This window comes from Portunus trituberculatus, chromosome 37 (genome assembly GCF_017591435.1).
Source record: "Portunus trituberculatus isolate SZX2019 chromosome 37, ASM1759143v1, whole genome shotgun sequence".
NCBI classification, from domain to species: domain Eukaryota; kingdom Metazoa; phylum Arthropoda; class Malacostraca; order Decapoda; family Portunidae; genus Portunus; species Portunus trituberculatus.
In genome coordinates, this window is record NC_059291.1 from 20,103,229 (window position 1) to 20,127,676 (window position 24,448).

Here is a 24,448-nt window from a genome sequence, read left to right on the forward strand (position 1 = left end):
ATCTTTCTTAAAACATCACTTGGAAGTTCATAATTTGCACAACAGGTTTTCTGTCTTTTTAGTCCGTATTTTATTGCAAGAATTGCCTTTAGTGTAGATAGTTTCATTTTGTTGCGCAATTTTTATTTCACAAAATTCATATTACTAAATGTTCGCTCTACATCTGCGTTGGAATACGGCAGAGATAAGGCAGCCAGTGCAATTTCAGCCAGATCCTGGTAAGGGTTTTCACCTGCTGCATCTCTGTAGTTGGCCACTTCTGACCACAATTTTATGGTGTTAGATGTTTCTGTCCACAATACGTGATAAAGTTTTTTCCACTGGAAATCAATCTTAGTAATAGTGCTGGCATCTTCTGTAAATAAGTGTGCTAAATCAACTATATGTGATTTAATGGGCTTCAAGCATTCGTCAGCACTCAGCAGAGAAATAGACTGTAGTACACGAATGTTGTCAGGTAACCGCTGACGAAGCTGTTTTATAAGTTCAACAACAAAGTTTATGCACCTCTCGTACATTGCGCTCAAGTTGCGGGGAAAATTTGCATTGTTCCATTTTCTTTTCAAATTCAAAGCCCAAGTATGGCCTGGGATCCAAATGTTCTTCAATAATCTTGCAGTCACATATTTTTTTTCCTGGGGTTAGTATCTTAGACCCCAACGAATCAATCAGTAACACTAAATCCTTCAACAGTTTTGTTGAGTCCTGCGTTTTTGCTTCAAAGGACAGGTTTACAGCTTGAACCTCTGCAAGCAATGGCTTAAGAAATAACAGAAGAGCATGATTTTGTTCATCATCTAACATGGAATGCAAAAGTTCCGCTGTGTAACATCTCTCTTGTAACTTTGCTACCTGGAAGTGGGTCTTCAGTTCAAGCCACTGCTGTAGAATTCTCGCTACAGCACGTTCAATAGATAACCAGCGGGTCTGACTTAATTGTATCAGTTTCAAAGGTGGTACACCGTCATTAATAGTTTCATACAATTCTTTGTATTTGATCTGACGGACAGAAGAATGACAGAACTAGTTGTATATCTCCTTGATCATGAATTCTAAATGCCGCGGCATTTTCTCGCGTGCAGCATGTGACACAGCAAGTTGTAGGGAGTGACACACACATCTGATTAGTTGTAGGTGTGGGACTTCAGCTTTCAACCTAGCGAACACTCCGCTGTAAATCCCAGTCATTACTGACGCATTGTCAGTTCCAAGTGCGAGTAAATTCTGCAGGTCTAATCCATTATCTCGTATTGCTTTTTTCACTGCCTCACAAATTGCTTCGGCATTGCACTCACGCAGTTCCACTAAATCCAAAAAGGTAACCACAATACATTTCATTGCATTTGAGTAGTATCTAATCACAATTCCAAGTATCTTTGAGACGGAAACATCGTTGCTTTCATCGATGATTAAACTTAATTTTCTATCACCAATATCAGTTTTCAAATTTTCTGTGAAATGAGGCGCAAGAATATTGCATATTGTTCCTGAACACTTTGACCTTTTTAACTTCAGTTCACTGCTAGCCTTGCTGTCATTGAAACACACTTTACAAACTTCAGTAAGTTCAGTTAAGTGATCCACCACACGAATAGAACAATGTTCAGCTACAAACATGGCCAGAGTTCCCTCCACTTTTTTTTGCTTCACCAAGTTTCTTGAATGGTAAAGTTGTTTGTCTCTCTGTACTGAATGGCTCTTCTGCTTTCTTATGTTTGTTAGTGTTTCTGTGTTTTTCAATGTCGCACAGCTTTGCAGACAAACTACACTTGCAAAATTTACAAAATCCTCTCTTATTATCTCCAGGGACCTCCACAAGCCAGTTTTTATATCTGTCATCTGTGAGCCATTCTCTCCTAAATCGCTGCGCATACTGTTGCTTGCTCATTTTGAATAGGAGCGTTCGCGTTAAGGCGATTCAGTTACCAATGAGTCATTTTCCGTTTTCTTTTGCGGGTATCATGGGTGGCTATTTACTTTTTATTTAATTAATACTACGTATGATGCAATCTCTTAGTCAAGAAACCAATTTTATAACATATTAAATAACTCAAAGAAGTAGTTTATATATATATATATATATATATATATATATATATATATATATATATATATATATATATATATATATATATATATATATCAAAACGCATGTGATGCACTAATATGCCATATATAAAGTGAAATCCATAGTACACGTATTTGCTTCCCACATCATTATAAGGAACGTAAAAAATTGGGGGATGCATTAATAGTGAGTAGTCTATGTAGCAATAATACAAGAAAATATGAGATACAATTGACATGAATTATATTTCTACTGAGAGTGGTTTCTTTATTCTGAAAACACCCTGCCAGGCGTACGAAACAATGCGGTGCACCAGATCGCCGAAAAAGCCATTAGCCGTACCAGTAGTTTTGCATTATATTATTAACTTAATCCGTAAGCATTTCTTTTTGACAAAAAGTAATGCATTTGATTCATGTAAACTTTGTTAATTTATATTTCATTTACGTTGTTTAGAAATTGTTTGTGTAATAAAACAGAGAAACAATACTTTATTTCCGAATCGTGATCCGCCGAAATCACCCAAGGACCATAAACAAGGAGCCATAGGACATGGAAGTGTAGATGCGAGTAAGGACCCTCTCCCGGGACACCGCGCTAACCACACCTCTTCCCTGCTCTCCTGTACAAGGCAACAGCTCGCCGGTTCGCCCGCTGCTTGAGCTGTTCTGCCTTCCCTTGTGTCCCGGTGTGAGACGGTTACTCTCTTGAGACAACACAGGAGAAGACTTGACACGGAGAATTCCCGCGATGGAAGCGGGCGTAGACATGCGGGACTCCATCTCTTCGGGCAAGCGGGGCCAGCCTGACACGCCCTCTGATGACAGCCCGGAAAGGTCCCGTTGCTGTACTGCCCAGGATCACCCCCAAGCCCCGGACGAGTACGTCAAGGCCTCGTTCCTGCTCCGAGGTACGGAAGGGGGGCGTCTCTTCGCCAACCCAGCCAAGGTTTCCCGTGTCCTCCACGACTCCGGCTTCGGGAAATACATCCTCGAGGGGGAGACCCGATCCCTAGGCAATGGCTCGTCCCTGGTAGTGGCGGTATGGGCCCACAACCTCCCCAAGATCCCCATGCTCCAGCTGTCCTCCTTCACCCTAGGTGAGTGGCCTGTTACCTGCCGTAGAGCAGACCGGGACAGCGGTACTTACCACTACGCCAAGGTGGGGCCCCTGGCGGATGACACCACCCTTGAGGAGGTCCGGGACGGCTTCCGTGTCCTGGAGGGCAATGAGGTGGTGGAACTCACCTGGCTTCCACCCCATAGCCTGCCACGCTTCGCCACTGGGAAGTGGCTTAGACTTAAGGTGAGAGGTTCCCCACCCAGCAAGGTAGCCATTGACCAGCTGGTGTACTACCCACGCTCCATTCTCCTCCCCCTCCTGCGCTGCCCAGGGTGCCTTATGTTAGGGCACTCTATCAATACCTGCAGGTCCTCGGTCCGTTGTGCCCGCTGTAGTGGCCCCACCCTCCCAGAAAGGCGACAAGGGTGAGGTATGTGAAAAGCCCTTCCACTGTTTCCAGTGTCGGGGTTCCCATGGGCCCCGGTCACTCCATTGTCCCCACAACCTCCATGCCCAGCAGCTCTACACCCGCCTGGCGAATGAAGGCAAACCCCTACCTGAAATCAACAAGCAGCTGAGGGCCCTCCAGTTGCCTCGACCACAGCGACAGACTCCTACACCAGCCACTCCTGTTCCTACCATCCCAACCCGCTCGGCTGCTCGGGTTGTTGAGCCAGGGCGTTCCTTCGCCTCTGTTGCCACAGGGAACAGGTATGCCGCTCTACAAGACACACCCAACGAAGCTGCTACTGTCGCCCAGGAAGAGGACACCATACCCACTCCTCACATCCTTATACCACCTGCTACCCATGTTGCTCACCATCGGAGGAAGCCAGGTAAGCGTTCAGGTGTACAGCCTCCTCCACCCACCCCGATACCTGATGCTGACCCCCGGGCTCCTGCCTGTAACAGTTGAGGCCGAGGTCCACCACCCTCCCAGAAATGCTCGTCATCCAGAGACGCCCCACCATCACCCTCATCAAGCACCAGGCCAGTGTTATAACTCACCTCCACCTTCTCGACCCTCCTCTCCACCCCAGGACTCCACCAAGCCTACAGCCACTGACAGTACTTCTTCCTCTGTATCTGAGCTCCTCCCCAGCATCCTCGACCTCATTTGGCATGGCTACCACCTCTACCGGAAAGGAGTGTCTTTCCCGGACATCATCACCACCTCTGGCCCTCTGTCTCCACAATCCTGACTACTCTCTTCCTGTAATGGCCCTCTCCTTTATGTTGTGGAACGCCCGATCCCTTCTCCGCAAAACGCAGGAACTCCTAACCTATTTAGGTGACACCCTCCCGTCTGTGGTCGGCATATGTGAGACCTGGCTTCCCCCTCATCTTTCCCTCTCCTTTCCGGGCTACAACATCATCCGCAAAGATCGTGGTCAAGGACGTGGAGGAGGAGTCCTTCTCGCCATCCATGACTCCCTCGTCTCATCGCCTCTCCCTATCCCTCAGTCTCAAGATGGGCGTCTGCATGTTGTTGCTGCCAAGGTTGGACTTGGTGGTGGCTGGCTCACGGTGGCAGTCTGCTACAATCCTGGGGGTGCAGCTGGCTACCGAGAGTTTATGCGCTACTTCTCCACCCTGCAGCCTCCAGTGCTTATAATGGGGGACTTTAACGCCCATCATACATGTTGGGAGCCTGACTTGCCACCTCACCATCACAACACCTCTGGCAACACTCTCTTCCAAGCCTTGCTAGATCTAACACATGTCTCCCTCCTCAGCCCTCCCGGACTAGCGACCAGGTTTCATCCCCATACTGGTGCCGCCTCGGTGCTCGACCTGTTCCTTGGAGACCCTACCTTCAAGGACTCCACCTTCCGCACTGGACCTTACATGGGCAGCGACCACCTCCCTCCCACAAGTCTCCCCACAGCCCCAACCTGGCTGCATGCCCCGCTGGAGGCTCAATTCTTCTGGCTGGCCCCAGTACGTGGCTGCGCTTCCCCTCTCACTGGACACCCAACATCTTCCCCTGGATGAAGCCGCAACAACCATTGCTGGGGTGCTGTCCGAGGCTGGCACAGCTGCCTTCCCACTCATCACCCGTCGTCGTCCACGCCGCCCTGGGAAGCCCTGGTGGGATGCAGCCTGTGCGCAGGCAGTACAGGACCGTCGCCAGGCTTGGAATCAGTGGCGTAGGACCCCCACTATCCAGGCTGGCCGTGCTTACCGCCGCCTGGACGCCATCTGTGCCAAGACCATCCTCAAGGCAAAGCGAAATGCATGGGACCTGCACTGCTCCACTCTCTCCTTCCGCTCCTCTCCCAAGAGTACCATGTCCTTTCTCCGCTCCATGGAGGGCAAGTTGGTATCTCAGAACATCCCATTTTCTGATGATGATTCTACCCCACTGGCTGACCCTGAAAAGCAAAAATCTTGTCAGAACACTTCCACCTCAAGATTGGTTTACCTCCTCCTCTTCGTCCGCCTCCAACCCTTACTTCAGTTATTGAAACTGCCGTCTCCTCTCCAGCTCTCCCATCCCTTGCTCAACCATTCAAGCCTCATGAACTCTCCTCAGCCTTAGCTACATTAAAACCCGGTAAGGCGCCAGGCCTTGATAAAGTCCCATACGACTTCATCCGCCACCTCACCCCACCCCTACGTGCCTGCCTCCTTCAACTATACAACAGCAGCTGGCAATCGGGGCAGTTTCCATCCACCTGGAAACCCGCCATCCTCATCCCCATCCACAAGCCTGGAAAGGACCCTACACTCCCTTCAGCATACAGGCCCATCAGCCTCCTCTCCTGCATCGGGAAGCTGCTGGAGAGGTTAGTCAACACCCGCCTCACCTGGTGGTTAGAAGCTAACAACAAGCTAGCAGAGGAGCAATGTGGCTTCCGCCCTCACCGGAGTACCCTGGATGTGCTGGGGCAAATTGAGTATCACATCTGTGACACTTACCGCCAGCGTCAAGTCATGACGGCCCTCTTCCTTGACCTGGAGGGAGCATTTGATTCGGCACCACATGAGGGCATCCTGTACAAGCTGGCACTCATGGGCATCACTGGCACCACCCTTGCCTGGGTGCACGACTTCCTCACCGGTCGCTCATTCCAAGTGGCTGTTGGTGCATCACTGTCACCTTCCCAAGGAATTCATCGTGGCGTACCTCAGGGATCCATTCTTAGCCCCCTTCTGTTCAATGTTCTTCTCTCTGACCTACAGGTTCCTACCCACTCTCACCTTCTCCTCTATGCTGATGACATTACCATCGTCAGTCGAGCACCCACACTCTCCGAGGCTCAGGACCGCCTGCAGGAGGCTGCAACCGCCGTGGGTGCGTGGATGACAACCTGGGGGCTACAAGTCAGTGCCTCAAAGAGCTCTCTCATGTGTTTTACTATGAAAAAGCTTCCAACTCCACCTACCGTCCATACTCAACCTCACACACCCTCCTCGGACTGCGGCTGGATGGCCCTCGTCTCTCCTGGGTAAATCACATCAGTTACGAGTATCTCCGCACCTCCTACAGCAAACGCCTGGATGTGATGAAGCGAATAGCTGGCATCCGCTGGGGAGCCAGTCGTGACCTGCTCCTCCACTACTATAAGATCACCATCAGGGCCAAAATGCAGTATTCCAGCTGCTTCTATGGGTCAGCTGCCTACTCCAACCTCCTCAAGCTTGACCCCATTCAGAACGCTGCCTTGAGGATCTCTATGGGGGCCATGAGATCCTCCCCAGTTGTTTCTCTACAAGCAGAGAGTGGTATTCCTCCACTGTCCACCCACAGACGGATGACCTTGTGCCAACAATACTACAGGATACTGGGCCTGCCTGCCTCCCACCCCCTCTCTACCCTCCACTCCAACTCAGGGGTCGATCAGCAAGCTCCTGTATGGCTCCCCGCTGCCCGTCAGCCACTAATAGTGCGTGCCCTGCTCAGCCTAACCATCCTCCACTTACCACCACCACCTCCACAGCCTGTCAATCCCTACTCACCTTTTCCTTCATGGCTGGACGTCACCCATAATTTTGGGCTTCCTCCCAAACCATCTGTGAGTGGATTAGCAGCAGCCAACTTCCAACAGCTGGACCGGTCCATTTATCACCACCACCTTAAGATCTACACGGACGGCTCCAGAGATGCTTCCCTGCCCTCCTCGGCAGCAGCTATATATGACGCCAATACAGCTATCTGTAAGACATGGAGGCTTCCTGAGTACACAGATGTCCTTACCACGGAGCTCTTTGCCCTTCTCCAGGCCCTCATCTACCTCCGCACCTCTCACCCGAAGTCCATGGTGGTAATTTACACCGACTCCCGCTCATCTCTCTCTCTCCTCCTGTCCCGGCAGCCATCCTCCGCCACAACCCTCGTCCACTCCATCCAGAACATCTTCCTCCATCTCCTGAACACTGGGTGGGATATCACCTTCCAGTGGGTGCCTTCCCACAGCGGCATCCGGGGAATGAGGTGGTGGATGCTGCTGCCAAGATGGCCTTAACCCATGTAAACATTATCCCCCTATCCCTCCAGCTTCATTCTGCCAAACGGCTCTTATCTCGCCTCTGCCACTCATCCTGGGACTCTTCACTCAACAACGCACTCCGAGTCACCTCTATGGGCCTTTACCATAGCGACTCATCTCCACAGCCTTGGGTCAGGAAACAGTCCCGCATCCTAGATGTAGCACTCACCCGCCTCCGTCTGGGCCACATAGATAGATAGATAGATAGATAGATAGATGTTTATTGACCACAAATATGTAAGTTACAATTATATTGCCTACAGCATACCTTTGCTCCAATATATTATACTTTATACCTATACATGAATAAATTCCAACAAACTAATATTATTCAATTGAATACCAATTACATTACATAAAAGAAAATAAACGATGCAAACTAAAACTGTAAAATAAACTAATAAAAACTGCAAAGCATACTACAAATAAAAGTTAACGAACTAAAACCAAAAAACTCTACAATTTTTAAGAAGACACAAAAACACAACATACCATAAAACAAATTGAAATGACAACCTCACAATACAGATAAAAAACAAAACCTAAATAAACGTTAAAAGAACACAAATGAAATGTTATGCACAAGGAAATACTAATATACATACATTTAACAGTAGAAAACCCAAAACCGTTAAAAACTTGACAACACTTTAAAAATTATCTCACAACATTGGGGTGGATCATGATTCATAACCTGTTGAATTGTTTCAAAATCATAATACTGCCTTAACTGCTGAGTCAGAGGGCAGTCCAGTAACACATGTGACTGTTTGCACCGAACCACATGCACACAGTTTTAGTTCGAGGGGCAAACGACCACGCCCACGTTTATTCCACCGTCCCTCCTCGACTGCTAGCGAGTGGGCACTGACACGGAACTGTGTGAATGCTATGCGGTGCTGTTCAAGTAAGTAAGTGTGCGACTTATACACTTCATGAACATCTAAATTGGGGTTCATTGCCATATACGTGATCAGACGCGACGATGTCGAATTTCTGACTTGTGCTTTCATAAAATTCATCCCATCAACAATATCATCAACATAATTATCTAAAAGGTCCCTCAGGTACCTACTGGTGTGAGTCCGGGCATTGAGAGCAACACGCAACGCAAAACCTAAAGGGTCGTCGTCTACATGTTGCCTTTCTTGCCACATACGCTTGAAAAATTTTCTCTGTCTACCCTTTACTATGTCAGCAAGAGAGGGACACCCACTCTCAATGCAGCACAAAAAGTTAGTAGTAGTGATACGAACCCCCAACATCTGCTTAAGGCCCCAGTTATACAATTTGTTGATGGGTTTCAAGTCACCACTCAGCCATGACTCACACCCGTACAATACAGACGACACGAGCGCCGCGTCGAACACTCTGCGCTTAACATAAAAAGGAACATCATTATTTTTCTTTACAAAAGATACAAACTTTAAAATGTGACATATTTTGCTATTTGCGTGTGTCATTATATCAGCTGTTACAGAGCCTTGACTAGTAAACACACTTCCAAGATAAATATATTTTTCACAAAAATCAATAAACACATCATCGACATTTAAAGTCAGTCTATCCTCCTCAGTACCATATATCACAAAAAACTTTGTTTTACTTTGATTGATCTTCATGTTCCTTCTATCACAAAACTGCTTTAAAAGTTTAACTTTTCAATCATTCTAGCACGCGAAGTGGCGAGCAGCACCGTGTCGTCCATGAGTACCAGAATATGCAGCCACGACAGGAAACCATCTGGTTCACAATTTTCTTTTATCAACTTAATAAGATCATTAACGAATATGATAAAGAGCAAACATGATGTAGGCGAGCCCTGGCGGACCCCTACCGTGGCTGTCACTACTACAGTACCCAGCACACTTTGCGTCACACTATACATGGCAATGATAGTAATCAACATCATAACCCCACAACCAAGACTTTTTAAAATATCAAATAATTGCTTCCTTGGCACACGATCGTATGCATTACTAAAATCTACAAACGTGACAAATAACTTTTGACGCTTACGTTTGGCGGTATCTACTAACAACCGTAGAGTCACAATATGTTCTACGCATCCTCTGTTGGCTTGAGCACCTGCTTGTTCACGGTAAGGTACAAACCAACGCTGAAGCCTGGCACACATAACCATATCAAATAGCTTGGCCATACTATTAATAACACTTATACCCCGATAGTTATTTACGCACGTCTTAACACCCCGCTTAAACACCATGAACATTTTTGCCATCTGCCACGCTTCTGGATAACAACCTGTCATAAAGATGGCATTAAACAAGGCAGTTATGGTAACAATCCAAGGGGAGGTAACACTTTTAATAGGCCTGGAGACAAACCATCGGGACCGCACGCCTTCTCCGCCTTTAGCCTACGGAGCTGGTCATCCACCTCCCTCACATCAATGTTATCATCTAATATTGGGATATTAATGCCTGTACGGTACTCATCAACATTGATTTCAGGTTCATTACCGGGATTTAAAATACCCTCCAAAAAGACCTTAAACTCTTCATCAGATGGCGTATCCTGTGCTTGGCCACCATGGCTCGCCATGTGTTCCCCCTCCTGTACCATCTCTCCTCGCCAGTTCACAGCACGCCACACCCGTGCATCATCCTCATCCTGTAACAGCCTCTGCCACCTGTCTTGAGATAGCTCACAAGGAGGTGGAGCTGTCTGGCGGCGACAAACATTACTACACTCATACAGCACGTTACTAATATTACGAGCAAAATTGTCAACATTATCGTGCTGAAGGGGAGCATCACTTTGATCAAGATTGAAAAGGAACCTATCAACGGAACACTCCCGCCACCTCACAGGGCGCTTGACATGAGCTAATGTGCTGCTGGGATTGAGAGCAGCATGACCCCCCCAACATTGTAGCGCGGTTAAACACTACATCAGGGTCATAAGTGACCTTAATTTCAACAGATATGGGAGCATGATCTGAGGGCAAAGGAAGGTGATGAACATCAAACCTATCAATAGCTTCAATAATCTTGCCTGACACGATTGAAGTATCAATTTCCGATATCCATACTCCGCCCCTTTTGTACGTGAGATTACTCATGCGGTGCCTATTATGTGTCTTCAAATTATTTACAACAATTAAATCATTATCAATACATAAACCGCCTAAAATGTGTGCATTAACATTACGATTCTCTACAGGGTCAGGTGTGAGCGGGTAAGAGTAGCCCCTCATCACATATTGATCTGGCAAAAACTGTGCAACACAACGACTAAAACGAGCATTAAAATCTCCCATTAACACATACCCTCTCTCCATCTCCATAACCTTAACTTTCTCCTGTATGTGACTAAAACACAGAGGATTAAAAAACGGTGAATCCACTGGAGGCACATAACAAAATGCAAACATTACCCCGGGCATAAATGTAAACTGCATCCACACTTGATCAGCGAAGCTGGTGTCTACCCGTACCACAAACTGACTTAGGGGACGCCTCACCAACACCGCCGTTCCTCCACGGTGTGCTTGACCACTATTTACACTTCTAAAAGTCACATAGCCCGGAAGATACACATCAAGAGGCGTCCTGACCTCAGTTATACAAATAATATCAAAATCACACAGAAAGGAAATAACATCTTGTTTTTCTAACTTCGTATGAACACCATTAATATTCCAAGCCAGTAGGCGTAACTTACAAATTTGTGGAGGCTTCAAAAAAACTGAGGATTCCATCTATCTATAACTGTTCCGTCCTTATACAGTCGCCTCTCCCGCACATCCAGACGTATGTTGCAGCCAACATTTTCTGGTCGTTCCTTCTCTGCTGCGTCCGCTGCCCTCAGCCTCTTCCACTCCTTCCTCACACTTGGATGTTCGTCGCGTTTGATGTATATCCGACTAAAAGGTCCCCCAGCATCCTTTAGCTTGCTGGCCTTGGAGATGACAGAGTCTCGAATGTCTTTTGATTCCACCGTTAACAACATAGGCCTCTTGCGCGCATCCTGACTGCGCCCAAGCCTGCGATGAGATTTAACGCGAAGTGGCACCCCAACCGTCTCCCATATTCGCTGTAGTTTGCCTTTATCAGTTGTAGCGTCCTGTAACAATTCTCCTTCCTCTGGAACTCCCAACACCACCAGCCTGGTTTCACGATCACGTCGATCCAATTCTTCAAGGAAACGTTGTTGCTGCAGAATAGTTTGTGTTTGTGTATCTAACTGTTTCTGCATTTCAGCAAACTTCTTGCCAATGGACCGTCGGGCGACACCAACATTTGCTTCAGCTCAGCAACATCATTTGCAATCTTGTTCAGCTGTTCATCCTTAGTTTGGGATTGGGCATCATCTTCTATTGCGGTTAGCAGTATATCAATTAAGGCGTCTTTATTCATTGATTTGAGCTTACTACGGTCCATTGTACGTAGGTCAGCTAACGACCGCACTGGTGTAGTGGCCATTTCGTGGTGTGGTGTGAATGGTGCTTATTAGGACTAGTGATTAGTGACGTCACACAGCCCTTGTGCGCATGTGCCAAAATCAGATTCAGGGTCGAGGGGGGTTTTGCCAGAGTATATTACTTTTCCAAAGCTACAGCGGCTAAGTTCGGCATTAACCAAAATCCAATACCCCGACAAACTGATCCAGCACAACTCACAAAGCTACAGAGAAAGTGCTGGGGCCAGACGACGCACAAGTGCACAGTAGCAGCTTGAAAATATTGGAGCTCCTCCACTCACACCCATACACCAGCCTGGCACACACACACAAGACTCACAGCACACCTGCATCGCTTGGTCTATCACCGGACCCCTACTGCCCCTGGTGCAGGACCGTCGAGGAAACCATCGAACACTTTCTCTTACACTGCCCCCGCTTCCATTTCCACCGTGTTGTGCTTCGTGATCACCTTGCTGCCTTGGGTGTGTCTACCTTTGACCTGCCCACCCTGTTGGGGCGGCAGGCGTCTACTCCTCACACCAAGCTGCGGTTATCCGCCTCACCTGCGTCTTCCTAAAGAAGTGTGGACAACTACCCCACCTGTGATCACCTCACAGGCCGCCACCAGGGCTCATAGGATCTGTGGGATCGTCGAAGCCCGAAAACAACAACAACAGATGCGAGTAAGAGAGAAATCAATAGGCGTGTGGAAGAGAAAGGAAAAGCAGAGTGGAGGAGGGGGATGAGTGAGAAGACAACGCTAGAATGGTATCGGAGAAAGGACCGGCCTAGGTGTGAAAGTTTTTATGATGGGAGCCGCGGGAGGGAACTGCTGTTCAGAGCCAGGACCAAGTCCCTGGAGGTGAACAGCAGGGTGTATAGGTGGAAGAATGGAGGAAGCAAGGTGTGTGAGGTATGCGAGACGGGTGTGGATGAGACAGTAGAACATTTGATGCTGGAGTGTGAGGGGTATGGGTGTGCAAGAGACAGGATGTTAGGTGTAGTGACAGAAGAAATAGGAGTTGAAGCATGTAGTGAGAAGAGAGAGAGGAATGCTAGGGAATGGATGGAGTACCTGCTGGGGCTGTGTGTTGAGAGACAGGTAAATGGTCGGGTGATTGAGGGTGTGAAAGATTTCTTAGAGAGTGCCTGGAGGGAACGTATGAGAATGATTGAAAGGCAAGGACCCCTCAGGGACAGGGATGGGGATGGGGAACAGGTGTGAATGTGATGAATGATGAGGGAGGGGGGAGGGAGGGAAAGCATTAATGCTTCAGACTTCCTGCCCCACTCTTCCTTTTCCAGGTGTGTATGGGAGAACGCCGATTCAAAGGCTACACCGACAGCAAGTGCTGGGTGACTCCCAACTCAAGCTCAAGGACTAGAGTTGACCGGTCGACCCTCAAAACCCATGCTTCATAATGACATCAGTAACATGCTTATCCAGAAATAGTTGGTATCCTCTCTCCTTCTCATACGCTATAGCACGTTCTGATGTCCACCTCATTTTGGAGAGTACATATTTGAGGCATTGTGCTGATGTCACAGGTGGTAATGTTATGAGATTAGTGTCCCATTCAGTCAGTGTATATGGATCAGGAAAAGTTATGCACGTCCCATTTACTTCTACTGTCCTCCTCCTTATGTTGGTTTCTTCTCCATCATTATCTTCTGTGATGCTGGTCAGCTGCGGGTTACTCGTAGCCTTCTCCACCATGTGCACAAGGGCATCTTTTGAATATCCCAAGTGTGGTATTGCCCATGCCTTCAAGTAATGCTTGAGACTAGCCACCGTCCACTTCTTTATGTCCTTCTCCATGCTTGAGTGTCCTCGTTATGATAAAAAGAAAGCTGGCTCTACTTGGAGGTCTGAAGAGCAGCCAAACACCCGTGCTTGTTTTGGTCGTCGAAAGTGTCGTACTGCAGGCAACAACCTAATATTTCAATACACTTTTTTTCTTTTTAATTCGTGTAAGAGTACTTCATAATGCTTTTAAATACATTTAAAAATCAAGGAAACTATATATATACGGTAAAATACGTGCATTTCTTAGCCTTCATTCAAATAATATGTATTTGATGGATCATCACAAGCTTTGGTTGAAATTCTTAATGGAAACTCAATCTATGATTTTTTAACGAAAAATGTATGATCGAATTATTTCCTTATCTTAATCAATGAAAACACTAGCAGAAAGGGATTCTATATGATTGCCCGCAAAGTGATTTTTTTTCGAATCTGAAATGATGATTCTGGTGGTATGTACTAAGCATTCACCTAACGCGAACGCTCCTATTGGGAATCTGAAGGGCATAATGGTATGTACAACTGGCAGAATTAACACTCAATAGTTTTTGTTATAGTGAGTGACTACTGTTGACTGGCGTCTAGTGGTGGACTGGTGGTGGTCTGGTGGAATAGGAGAGCCCTCAGCCGGGTGGGGCGAGTGGTTTCCGTCAAGTGTTCTGATTAGGCTTTTTTCTATTGATTTTGTATAATCTAATAATTTTCTTTCATGCTGAACGTATTAATGAAATCCATATTTCATATGTAGCAAAAAATTAAGTTACCAGGTATTAATAGAGGTGACAATAATACAACAAAATTACTACATGGCAACAATAGTTGAGGACAAGCTGACGTGAAGCGAACAGGGCCTGGACATGTCCGAGCCTCGTCCAGTCTGTGTGACGCGGCCACATTAATGTATTAAATATCTTTCGCTATTTATTACCCATGTGACCATGTTACCGTATATTATGGGTCGAAACTAAGAAAACTATAGGTTTTCATGGACAGCCCAAAAGTCTCCAAAAAAGTCGCTAGATTTCTGCAAATATCTCTAGATTTGCGACATGTCGCAAATTGCTCCAAAATGTCGCTAGAAAAAAGCAAAAATCTCCAGATCTAGAGATAAAGTCGCTAAGTTGGCAACCATGCTGACTGGCTCGCTGGGCCCCCCTACATCACACCGACCTGGGGCCCACATAAATCATAGACACGTGACCGTGGATGCGTGGATGGAAGATCTTGTATATCTGGACCAAGGAATATACAAAGAGGAAGTTTTGGTGTGGGTTAAAGTTTGGAGGACAGCGACGGTGCTGCCATCTGTTGGAAGCGAGTACTTTCATAGAATACGTTGTTAGGAGTAACTTAAAATTTCTCCCATGCTTCCTCCCCCCCCCCTATTTTTCCCTGCATTTTCTCGTGGTTATGAACTTATGAGGCAAATAAAACATGTTTATATATATATATATATATATATATATATATATATATATATATATATATATATATATATATATATATATATATATATATATATATATATATATACACGTTTTCTGCCCACCTCCGCCTGGGTCACACCATACTCCTTACTTGCATCCAGTGTTGCCAGGTCTACAGAAATATCTGTATTTCTACAGATATTTCGAAGAGTATACAGAAAACAGATTTTGTGCAAAATCTACAGATATTTTTAAGTTTACACAGAAAATTTGCAGAAATCTCATCCAATTTCTGATAATCAATAAATATCATGGAATATCCAGTTATAAACTTTACAACTTTTACAAATGACAAAAAAATGAGGCCGTCGGTCAATCGTCCCGCCATTCCGCCAAGGCCCCCACCCCATGCACTGTACTTGAACCGTACGTAGAGAGGGTGTTTTCTGCAGTGAATAGAATGAAAACAAAGCTTAGAAACCGCTTGTCTACTGGTACTTTGACTGGCCTGTTGCACACTAAGAGACTCTTCTCAAACACTAGTACATGTTTTAATATGAATTTGCCAACTCAAATGATGAAGTTAATGAAAGAGGATATGTACAGTATGGAAAAAGACATAGAAGATGATAACAGTGAGTAGATAAGTTTTTTCAATATTTTTTAATAATTTTGTATTATGCTGATTTTGCACTCCATTCATAATTTCAGTTTCACATTCAGGAGGATTTTTTTTATTTTGTAATGGCAAAAATAAGCCAAAAAACTGGTAATAAATGTAAATGAAAATATTATGTAATTGATGTAGTATTGAGTTTAATTTAGTCTACTGTAGTCCTGATATACGAGTATATATATATATATATATATATATATATATATATATATATATATATATATATATATATATATATATATATATATATATATGTGTGTGTGTGTGTGTGTGTGTGTGTGTGTGTGTGTGTGTGCATAGTCTACAGAATTTTTCCGGAATCTCAAGATATTTTAATGGCAAAGCTACAGAAAAAATGGGTTGGGAACCTGGCAACACTGCTTGCATCGCATACGTCGACTGTCTCGTGACCACTTCTACCCTTGGTGTAGGACTACCCCTGAGGCCATGGAACATTTCCTTCTCCAATGCCCACGCTTCATCTCTCAACATACTGCATTACGCTCCCGGCTCTCCGCCCTGGCCATCACAACACTCGACCTGCCCACCCTCTTGGCAGCCACAGGCGTTCACCCCTCCTGGCAACTGCTGTCCTTCGCCTTACTTGTACCTTCATGAGGAAGACTGGCCAGCTACCACGCCTGTGATACCCACACAGGACTACCCCAGGGCTCATAAGGATCCAAAGAGGCCACGAAGATCTATGGATCCTTATGAGCCCTGGGGTAGTCCTGTGTGGGTATCACAAGCGTGGTAGCTGGCCGGTCTTCCTCAAGAAGGCACAAGTAAGGCGAAGGACAACAGTTGCCAGGAGAGGTGGACGCCTGCTGGAGGCCGCCAGCGGGAGCGTAATGCAGTATGTTGAGAGAGGAGGCGTAGGCACTGAAGCAGAAAATGTTCCATGGACTCAGGGGTAGTCCTACACCAAGGGCAGAAGGGGTCACAAGACACGTAGGCGCTGCAAGTGAGCACTGAGCGTGGTGTGGCCCCAGGGCCCGTATTTATAAAACTATGATTCGACATAAGGGAAACATAAGTTCACAAGATGGCGGACACCATGACTTACATGAAACATAAGTCTTATGTCTCACGTTAGGTCATCATAAACTCGCATTCCCGTTATGTTTGGGTGGGAGCAAGAATAGCATCGCTATGTCGAATCATAGTCAACATGGCGGAGGCAGTGGGACAGAGACGACGCTACCTGAGAAGTTTTCGTGATCGTAGAGACGTGTTGGCTGAACTAAGTGACTCAGAACTGATAAGAGGTATCAGTTAAAGCGTGCAGCCAAGATATATAGGGCTGACATGCAAGGATTCTTAGGGAAAGTGAACTCTAGCAGAGGTGTGAGAGGGAGACATATCTTTACCACTGGAAATTTTTAGCTGCTAAGACATTAGTTTTACCAAATTAATCATTAAGGTAAATCAGGTTAAGTTTAGTTAAGTTAGTTTAGATTAAGGAAGTATATAGTTGGTTTCATTAGATTTAGTTCATTGTTAAGGTAGATTTAGTTATGCTTAGTTTGGTTACATTAGGTTTTATTTATTTTCTTACCAAACTTGCATCAATGCTAGGTAAGGTTTAGTTAATTTTCTGTCAGTTTGTTAAGATGGGTTAGGTTAGCTTTAGTTAAGTTAGGTATAGCCAAGTTTGGTTTATTTATTTATTCATTTATTGTTATTGTCATGTGTGAGAATTTTTATTTTGATAATTTTTATGGGCTTTGAATGAATCTAGTAACCATTTTCATTGCAAATCAATGTTTTACATGTTTGAGGTGATTAAGAAAATAGATAAAAGATCTTCCTCCCCCCAAAAATAGTTTCATTACAAAATGTTACATAGGTGCACCTATATATATATATATATATATATATATATATATATATATATATATATATATATATATATATATATATATATATATATTTTACTTGTTTTTTTTTTTTATTAACTTTCTTTATTTCACAGATGGTGCTCAACCTCTACAACCCGTTGCTACATCATCCACTGAGACGGTGGATGTCTCGGCACCAGCAGGAGGTTCAGCCGTTAGGCATTGGAAGTGCTGCGGTAGCATTTCCATCTGTACTGTTATGAACAATGACAACAAATGTTAGTTAAACCATCACAAGCAAATTTATTGCAGATCTATCTCACTGTCTATATAAGAGGTAAACAATCCTTTCAAGCAGGAAGTATCTTCCTGCCCCCCATACTCCTCATACACAGTGTATATGGTGTGTGTGTGATTGCCTCATTTTTGCTGTCTTCCTCCTGGAGGAGGGTGTTGGCTTTGTCTATACATAGATAGATAGTTAATGTCCTTACACTTCAGTTTTAAAGATATTTTGTATGCTCTTAATGATATTTTCAGCAGTAGGGTAATGTGCTGTTATTGTGTTGCAGACAGGTACGGAGTGCACTTGTCATTAAGACACATTCATGTGTGGATGCATTTCTTGTGAGCTACCATTTCCAACCTTCCATAATTGAATATCAACATAGGAAATTCTTCATATCAATGAGACCCATCAATTTGATTAGGTTAAGTTACTGGAAATTATACTCTGTTAGTTTAGAGTTAAAGTTAGTTATGTGTAAGGTGGCAGAAGTTGTCCTTTATACCTGGAAGCATTAAATACAATAAATGGATAGTTTGTTGCCTGCGTTTCTCCAAACCTAAGCAGGGTGTTTATGAAGGAAGGCAGGTGGGCATTACTGAATGTTTGAGGGAGAGTGAATGTGAGGTATGAAAGAAGTGGTGTGGTGTGCGGCAAATGATAAAAGCAAAGGAGTGAAAAAAAAAAGGTGTGTTCTCTTAATGTCACCTAGAATGTGGGAGGATATAGATATACAAGGGTGGAATGGTTAATACTTTTCAAAACCAAGATGATCTATATGTGTATGGAATGATTTACTCACTCAAATTCTTGTCTATGTCATCAAGGGGCTTGGAAGGTGGACCACCTCCTACATCAAATAGATCCATTAGTAAAGTGGCCACTAATATTCAGTGCTTCACTACTAGCTTTCATAAAGCATAGCAATGTAGGTTTTCCTATCCAAAAATGGGGGGAATAATGATTAGTTTATTGATTAACACTGCTGCTTATTGTGCTTGCCTAAATATCTCTTTTACTTAAGTACCTTAAATAGGGTTGTGCAAGAAATGCCAGTATTATAAGTGTACATTACAAGTGCCAATATTTCTATCCCTAGACACACCTTCCATACTTGAATATCAACACTGGAAATCATTCTTCAAGTCAGTGCATCTTAAGTGACATTGTTAGTTTAGGATAAGTTAGGTCATTTGAAATTATTCCTCAAATCAATGTATCTTAAGTGACATTGTTAGTTTAGGATAAGTTAGGTCATTGGAAATCATTCTTCAAATCAATGTATCTTAAGTGACATTGTTAGTTTAGGATGTTGGGTCACTTAAGGTTGCTAGGTTGAAGTTAACAATGCAATTTGCTTGCTGACACAACAATTGCTGCTTCGTTTCCTCATCTGTGGTGGGTGTGGTACATCCATCATGTCAGTAGCAACCAACAACAAAACGAAGTAGCAGTATATGCGACTACATGTGCGTGGGTCATATGTTTGTTTACATCGGGTGAAGTGGAGTCAGTGGACAGAGACACTATTATTGATTATGTTCGCCTTCAAATATACCTAAATTTCATATATTGTTAATCTTATTAATACAAAAAAAGCCTCAGACATGTTTATTTCTTCAAATCATCGTAACTGGATTAGTTTCAGTCCATAAGTTTCACCACTATGTTGCAGTTGGCATCCCTGCGCTAAGTCGAGCTAATGATGAAGTCTGACTGACTGTTTGAATCTTGTAACAGTGCTCATCCTCCCCCGCTGATGGATCCCCCCCCATCCCTCATCCCCTGACTACCTGCGACCCGCGCGCCATCTGTTAGAAGCGAGATTCCCTAATCAATTCCTCCAGCCCATTGAACCCGTATATCCTCCCTAGAATCCTTGATCTGGACCGTGGACATAACCAGAGTATATACTCTGGACATAACCAGCTCGCTCACGGGGACATATAACAAGACTCAGCCATGATGGCCGTTCTGTGTATTTCATAACAAAGGCTTTACAAACATACAAAAAAAGTTCCTTCTCACACTTTTGTAATGCAAAAAAACATAATAATAAATCACATAATACTTTTCCATTAATACTTCCCTATAAAAAAAAAGACTAGAGAAACAATACTGAAAATTAATTATAGCACTATAGCTGAAAATTACAAGTCACCCATTAAATTTAATTGAGATCTATAGAAGAACTTAAATGAAAGGTGAACTAAAGCAATAAATTATACCTTGAGGTAACTCAAGGTATAATAAGAATATATATGTACTCAGGTACATATATATTCTTAACATACTCCCCAGCATAGGAGTTTTAAATCTCCTATCAAAAATAGACTAGCCATTCTAAATATTTCCAAAAAAAATAAAAATAAATAAAATAAATAAATAAATTATGCTTCCTGAGTAGCACTATATATATATATATATATATATATATATATATATATATATATATATATATATATATATATATATATATATATATATATATATATATATATATATATATATATATATATATATATATATATATATATATATATATATATATATATATATATATATATATATATATATATATATATATATATATATATATATATATATATATATATATATATATATATATATATACACAAGTAGCTTACATCAAATTTCACTTACAAATCAAATACAGTACGTGGTTTAACCACTCACCCACTCCTTGTCAACTTTCCCTGTTCAAGATTCTCACTTTCATCGTCCATCCCTGCAGCATCCTCATCTTGTATAGGAAGCTCACCAGGAATATCTGAAGTTTCAGTGACAATGTTTACATCATAGAAAATTTCTAAGTCATGTGATTTCTGAACAGGTCTACACAACACTCCCTTGGCAGTTCTTACATTAACACATCTTACTATACTATCACTATCAGATAGTAAATCAGTATTAATACCTAAAGTCCAATTCATTCGAGGCACGTTGTTTTCTCTCAATAGTACAATAGAACCTTTCTTTACATTGCAATTAGGTTTTAATTCCTTCACTGTAGGAGGCAAATTTCTAAAATAATCATCATTCCACATTTTCCAGAATTTGTCAAGTTACCTTTTCCGAACAAATTCTCTTTCACTGAAATCTTTACTACTAACAGGTACTCATCAGAAACATGAAATGAAATCCTGCAACTCGACCAATCAGAAAATGGGAGTGTCAAAGGGTTACCTATATCAGGATTTTCATTTACATATGTGAGCCTCTATTTCACTCAAAGTTGTTTCAAGTGCACATTTAGTGCCAAGAGATATCTTAAGGGGTGATTTCACAGATCTCACTAGTCTTTCCCACCAGCCTCCCCACCATGGGGATCTGGGAGCATGAATATTTCTGAAGGACATTAGCAACACTTATAAATGTCTTGGCATTATGTAAGTACATCACAGATGGAAGTCCACGCCTGGCAGAAAATCTGTGAATGGCTAACATACAATCGGGTACTGAAAGGGAGTCTGTTAACTCTAAATGAACAGATCTTGCCACAGCACATGTAAATAACATAATATACAACTTCTTATAAGATTGATCAACCTGCATAATCTAATCCAGTTATGGCAAAGAGAAAGGTAGATTTAACTCTCAATCCTGGCAAAGGTGGAGCTGAGTGGCTACATGGTCTTGAATCAAATCTCTTACAAGCAACACATTCTTTGCAAACTCTTTTGGCTACTTGTCTTAATCCAATAATCCAATAAGAGTTTCTGATGGTAGCCATAAGTGTATGAACACCAGCATGCTTTAAAAGTTTATGCTGAAACTTAACAATGAGTTTGGCTACATGACAATTAGGAATAATGATAAGATGCTTTCTGTCATAGCTCAAGTCAGAATACTGTAATCTACCTTTTATCCTCAATAACCCATTAGAATCTAAAAATGGATCAATTTTTCTCTGAGAAGAATTCCTTGGAAGAGATTTCTCTTGTGACAAAGCATTTATCTCTTTCTGATAGCTAACTTTCTGAACACATCTAACAATGTTGTCCTTTGCCTGACTCAACTCCTCATACGAAAGAGGGCCTGTATGCTTAGTGCCACTAGGTTTACAATATGAATAAATCTCTTAACCCAAGTAACAACATTCAAAACTTTGGTGAAATCACTATATCTACAAAAATCAAATACAGATGTTGTTTCTTCATTAACAGTCATAACTACTTCTCCCTTATATTCTTCATCGGGAAGAGCAAAGGTTTTATTTCTTCATCAACATTAACTCCAACACAAAAACATGAGGAATTAAATAACCATTTGGGACTTCTTAGCCACATGTCATTAGTAATAAGTTGATCAGCCAGAACACCTCGGGTCATCAGATCAGCAGGGTTATCTGTACCTGAGCAATAATGCCAGTCACTTGGAGAGGTTAGTGTTTGAATTTCAGTTACTCTGTTAGCAACAAACATTTTCTATCTTTATCCAAGATATTATAGAAGACTTATAGAAGAATTTGAATGAAAGGGGACTAAAGCAATAAATTATACTTTGAGGTAACTTACAGTATTTAAAGACTCAGGTACTGTACATATATATTCTTAACAATGCCCAGTGGACCAAGGATTCCATCTCCTGTGCCAGCTGCGTCAGAGGCTCACTTCGGCTCCTCACGCACACCTTCAGGCATGACCTACGCACCTCCGCTTGATGGAGATGCCCAAAATGACACTGCAGGGCCTCTACCACATACCTGTAAGACGCTCTCTGAGCAAGCATCAAGTGGCTTAGGACTTCCACCACCTGGACCTGTAGAGCGAGTAGTGCTCGCTCCCTTTCTCTCCACCCGTGGACGTCTACCAACAACTCGAATTGGGCCTGGTAAACCTCCCAAGAAACCTTGCCATCGAACTCCGCTGGCTTCCTCCACTTTTGACTGGCCCTCGGGGAAGGAAGTGGCGACCGAATGCCCCTAGAGTCCCCCTCCTCACTGCTTGGAGGCGAAAGAGGGTGCGGAAAGGTGGCGCCAACTGCAAGTGCTGGGACTAAGCACACTAGCCCTCACTGGTGTCCCTGCGTCCTCTCAGTCTTCCACTTCTTCCTCCTTGAAGTGTATTGCACTGATTGGAGCCTCCCATTGTTTCTCCTCAGCACGGGCACACCGTCCTTCAATGATCTCTCGCAGTTCCTGCAGGGCATGGTCACAGTATTCTTTAATTTCCTCCTTAACACTGTCACATTTCACGTCAGTGTTCTGCTTGCTCTCGTCCTGCACTGCTTGCATCCCGTCCTGTATGTTACTTGCCATCTAGTACAACTGCTGTTCCATCCGCTCTTTCAGTTGCGATAACTGTGACTTTTCTCATGACAGCTGTTCCAACAGCTGAGACGGTTTCCTTACCTCCTGTCTCAACTCCAGTGTATGTTCCTTCATCTGCTGTGACATCCACTGCATGAACAGGTCAAGCTTGTCTGGGACGGAGGAGGCAGCCCCGCTGATATTTGGTGACACCGCTTCCTCTCCGAGACAGGAGAAGCAGCCTGGCTCGTACTGGCTGCTACCACATTCTCTTTTGCTCTGCTCGCTAAGTCGTCTGCCATCTTTAAGTCAGTGTACTGTTCATTTCCGAGTGTGATGAAGCTCCGTGGCTCGCCGGAGCTTGCTGGACTTTGAGAAAATTCGCCGAACATAGCACATTTGAGGGCTTGTGTAGGACACACTAAAGCCATCCCCCAAATAAAACCACAATGAATGTATTGAGCATAAAGTACTTCATCACTAAATGTGAGTATTTTACTGCTTCGTTAGGAGGTGCTATTGGTAAGAATATCCCTAGCGTCTCCCGGCAAGACAACCTACAGGCATATCCCAAACTCCTGACACCACTGTTACAGCACCACCCCCCTTCACTGTGGTCCCCCACTGTCTCTTCGTCCACATGCGGTACGTACGGCAGGGGAGGCCAAGGACAGGACATGCAACACTTCACCTGCGCTGAGCCACACGGAGGCCCGACATAGGACTGTGCAGACCTTCACTTTCCACGCGGGACAATCATGTGAGAAAGTGGAGTGAGCACCCTCACAGTTACAACACTTTTCTAACAAGGTTGTGCACTGAGTGACCCTCTTCTGAGCATTTGCCGCAGTAAGTATGGGAAGAACGACAAACGTTGCCATGGTGACCATAAAGCTGGCACTTGAAACAACGGAGAGAATTCGAAATGTAGTGACAAACGGAAACCGACTCATACCTTACGTGAATCCTATCTGGCAACTTAACAGCTCTGAAGGTGAAAATTACTGAAGCTGTGCTCCTTCTGGTACCGTCAGCCATTTTAGCTATTTTGCAGGCTTCAATGACATTCTGGTCAGCCATGCAATCGA

General features: G+C 43.9%; 1 protein-coding gene and 1 long non-coding RNA gene across 2 annotated transcripts; both read left to right on the top strand.

The window, feature by feature from the left end:
- The first annotated feature begins 4,072 nt into the window (after positions 1-4,072).
- On the top strand, positions 4,073-7,823 carry LOC123514153. Its single transcript, XM_045271802.1, has 5 exons — positions 4,073-5,006; positions 5,128-5,523; positions 5,619-6,428; positions 6,503-7,536; positions 7,632-7,823. The coding sequence occupies exons 1-5, from the start codon at positions 4,073-4,075 to the stop codon at positions 7,821-7,823; spliced, it is 3,366 nt and encodes a 1,121-aa protein (XP_045127737.1).
- A 9,039-nt stretch (positions 7,824-16,862) lies between these two features.
- LOC123514376 lies at positions 16,863-18,629 on the top strand. Its single transcript, XR_006677590.1, has 2 exons — positions 16,863-17,229; positions 17,937-18,629. It is a non-coding gene; the product is annotated as an uncharacterized LOC123514376 (long non-coding RNA).
- Positions 18,630-24,448: the final 5,819 nt, after the last annotated feature.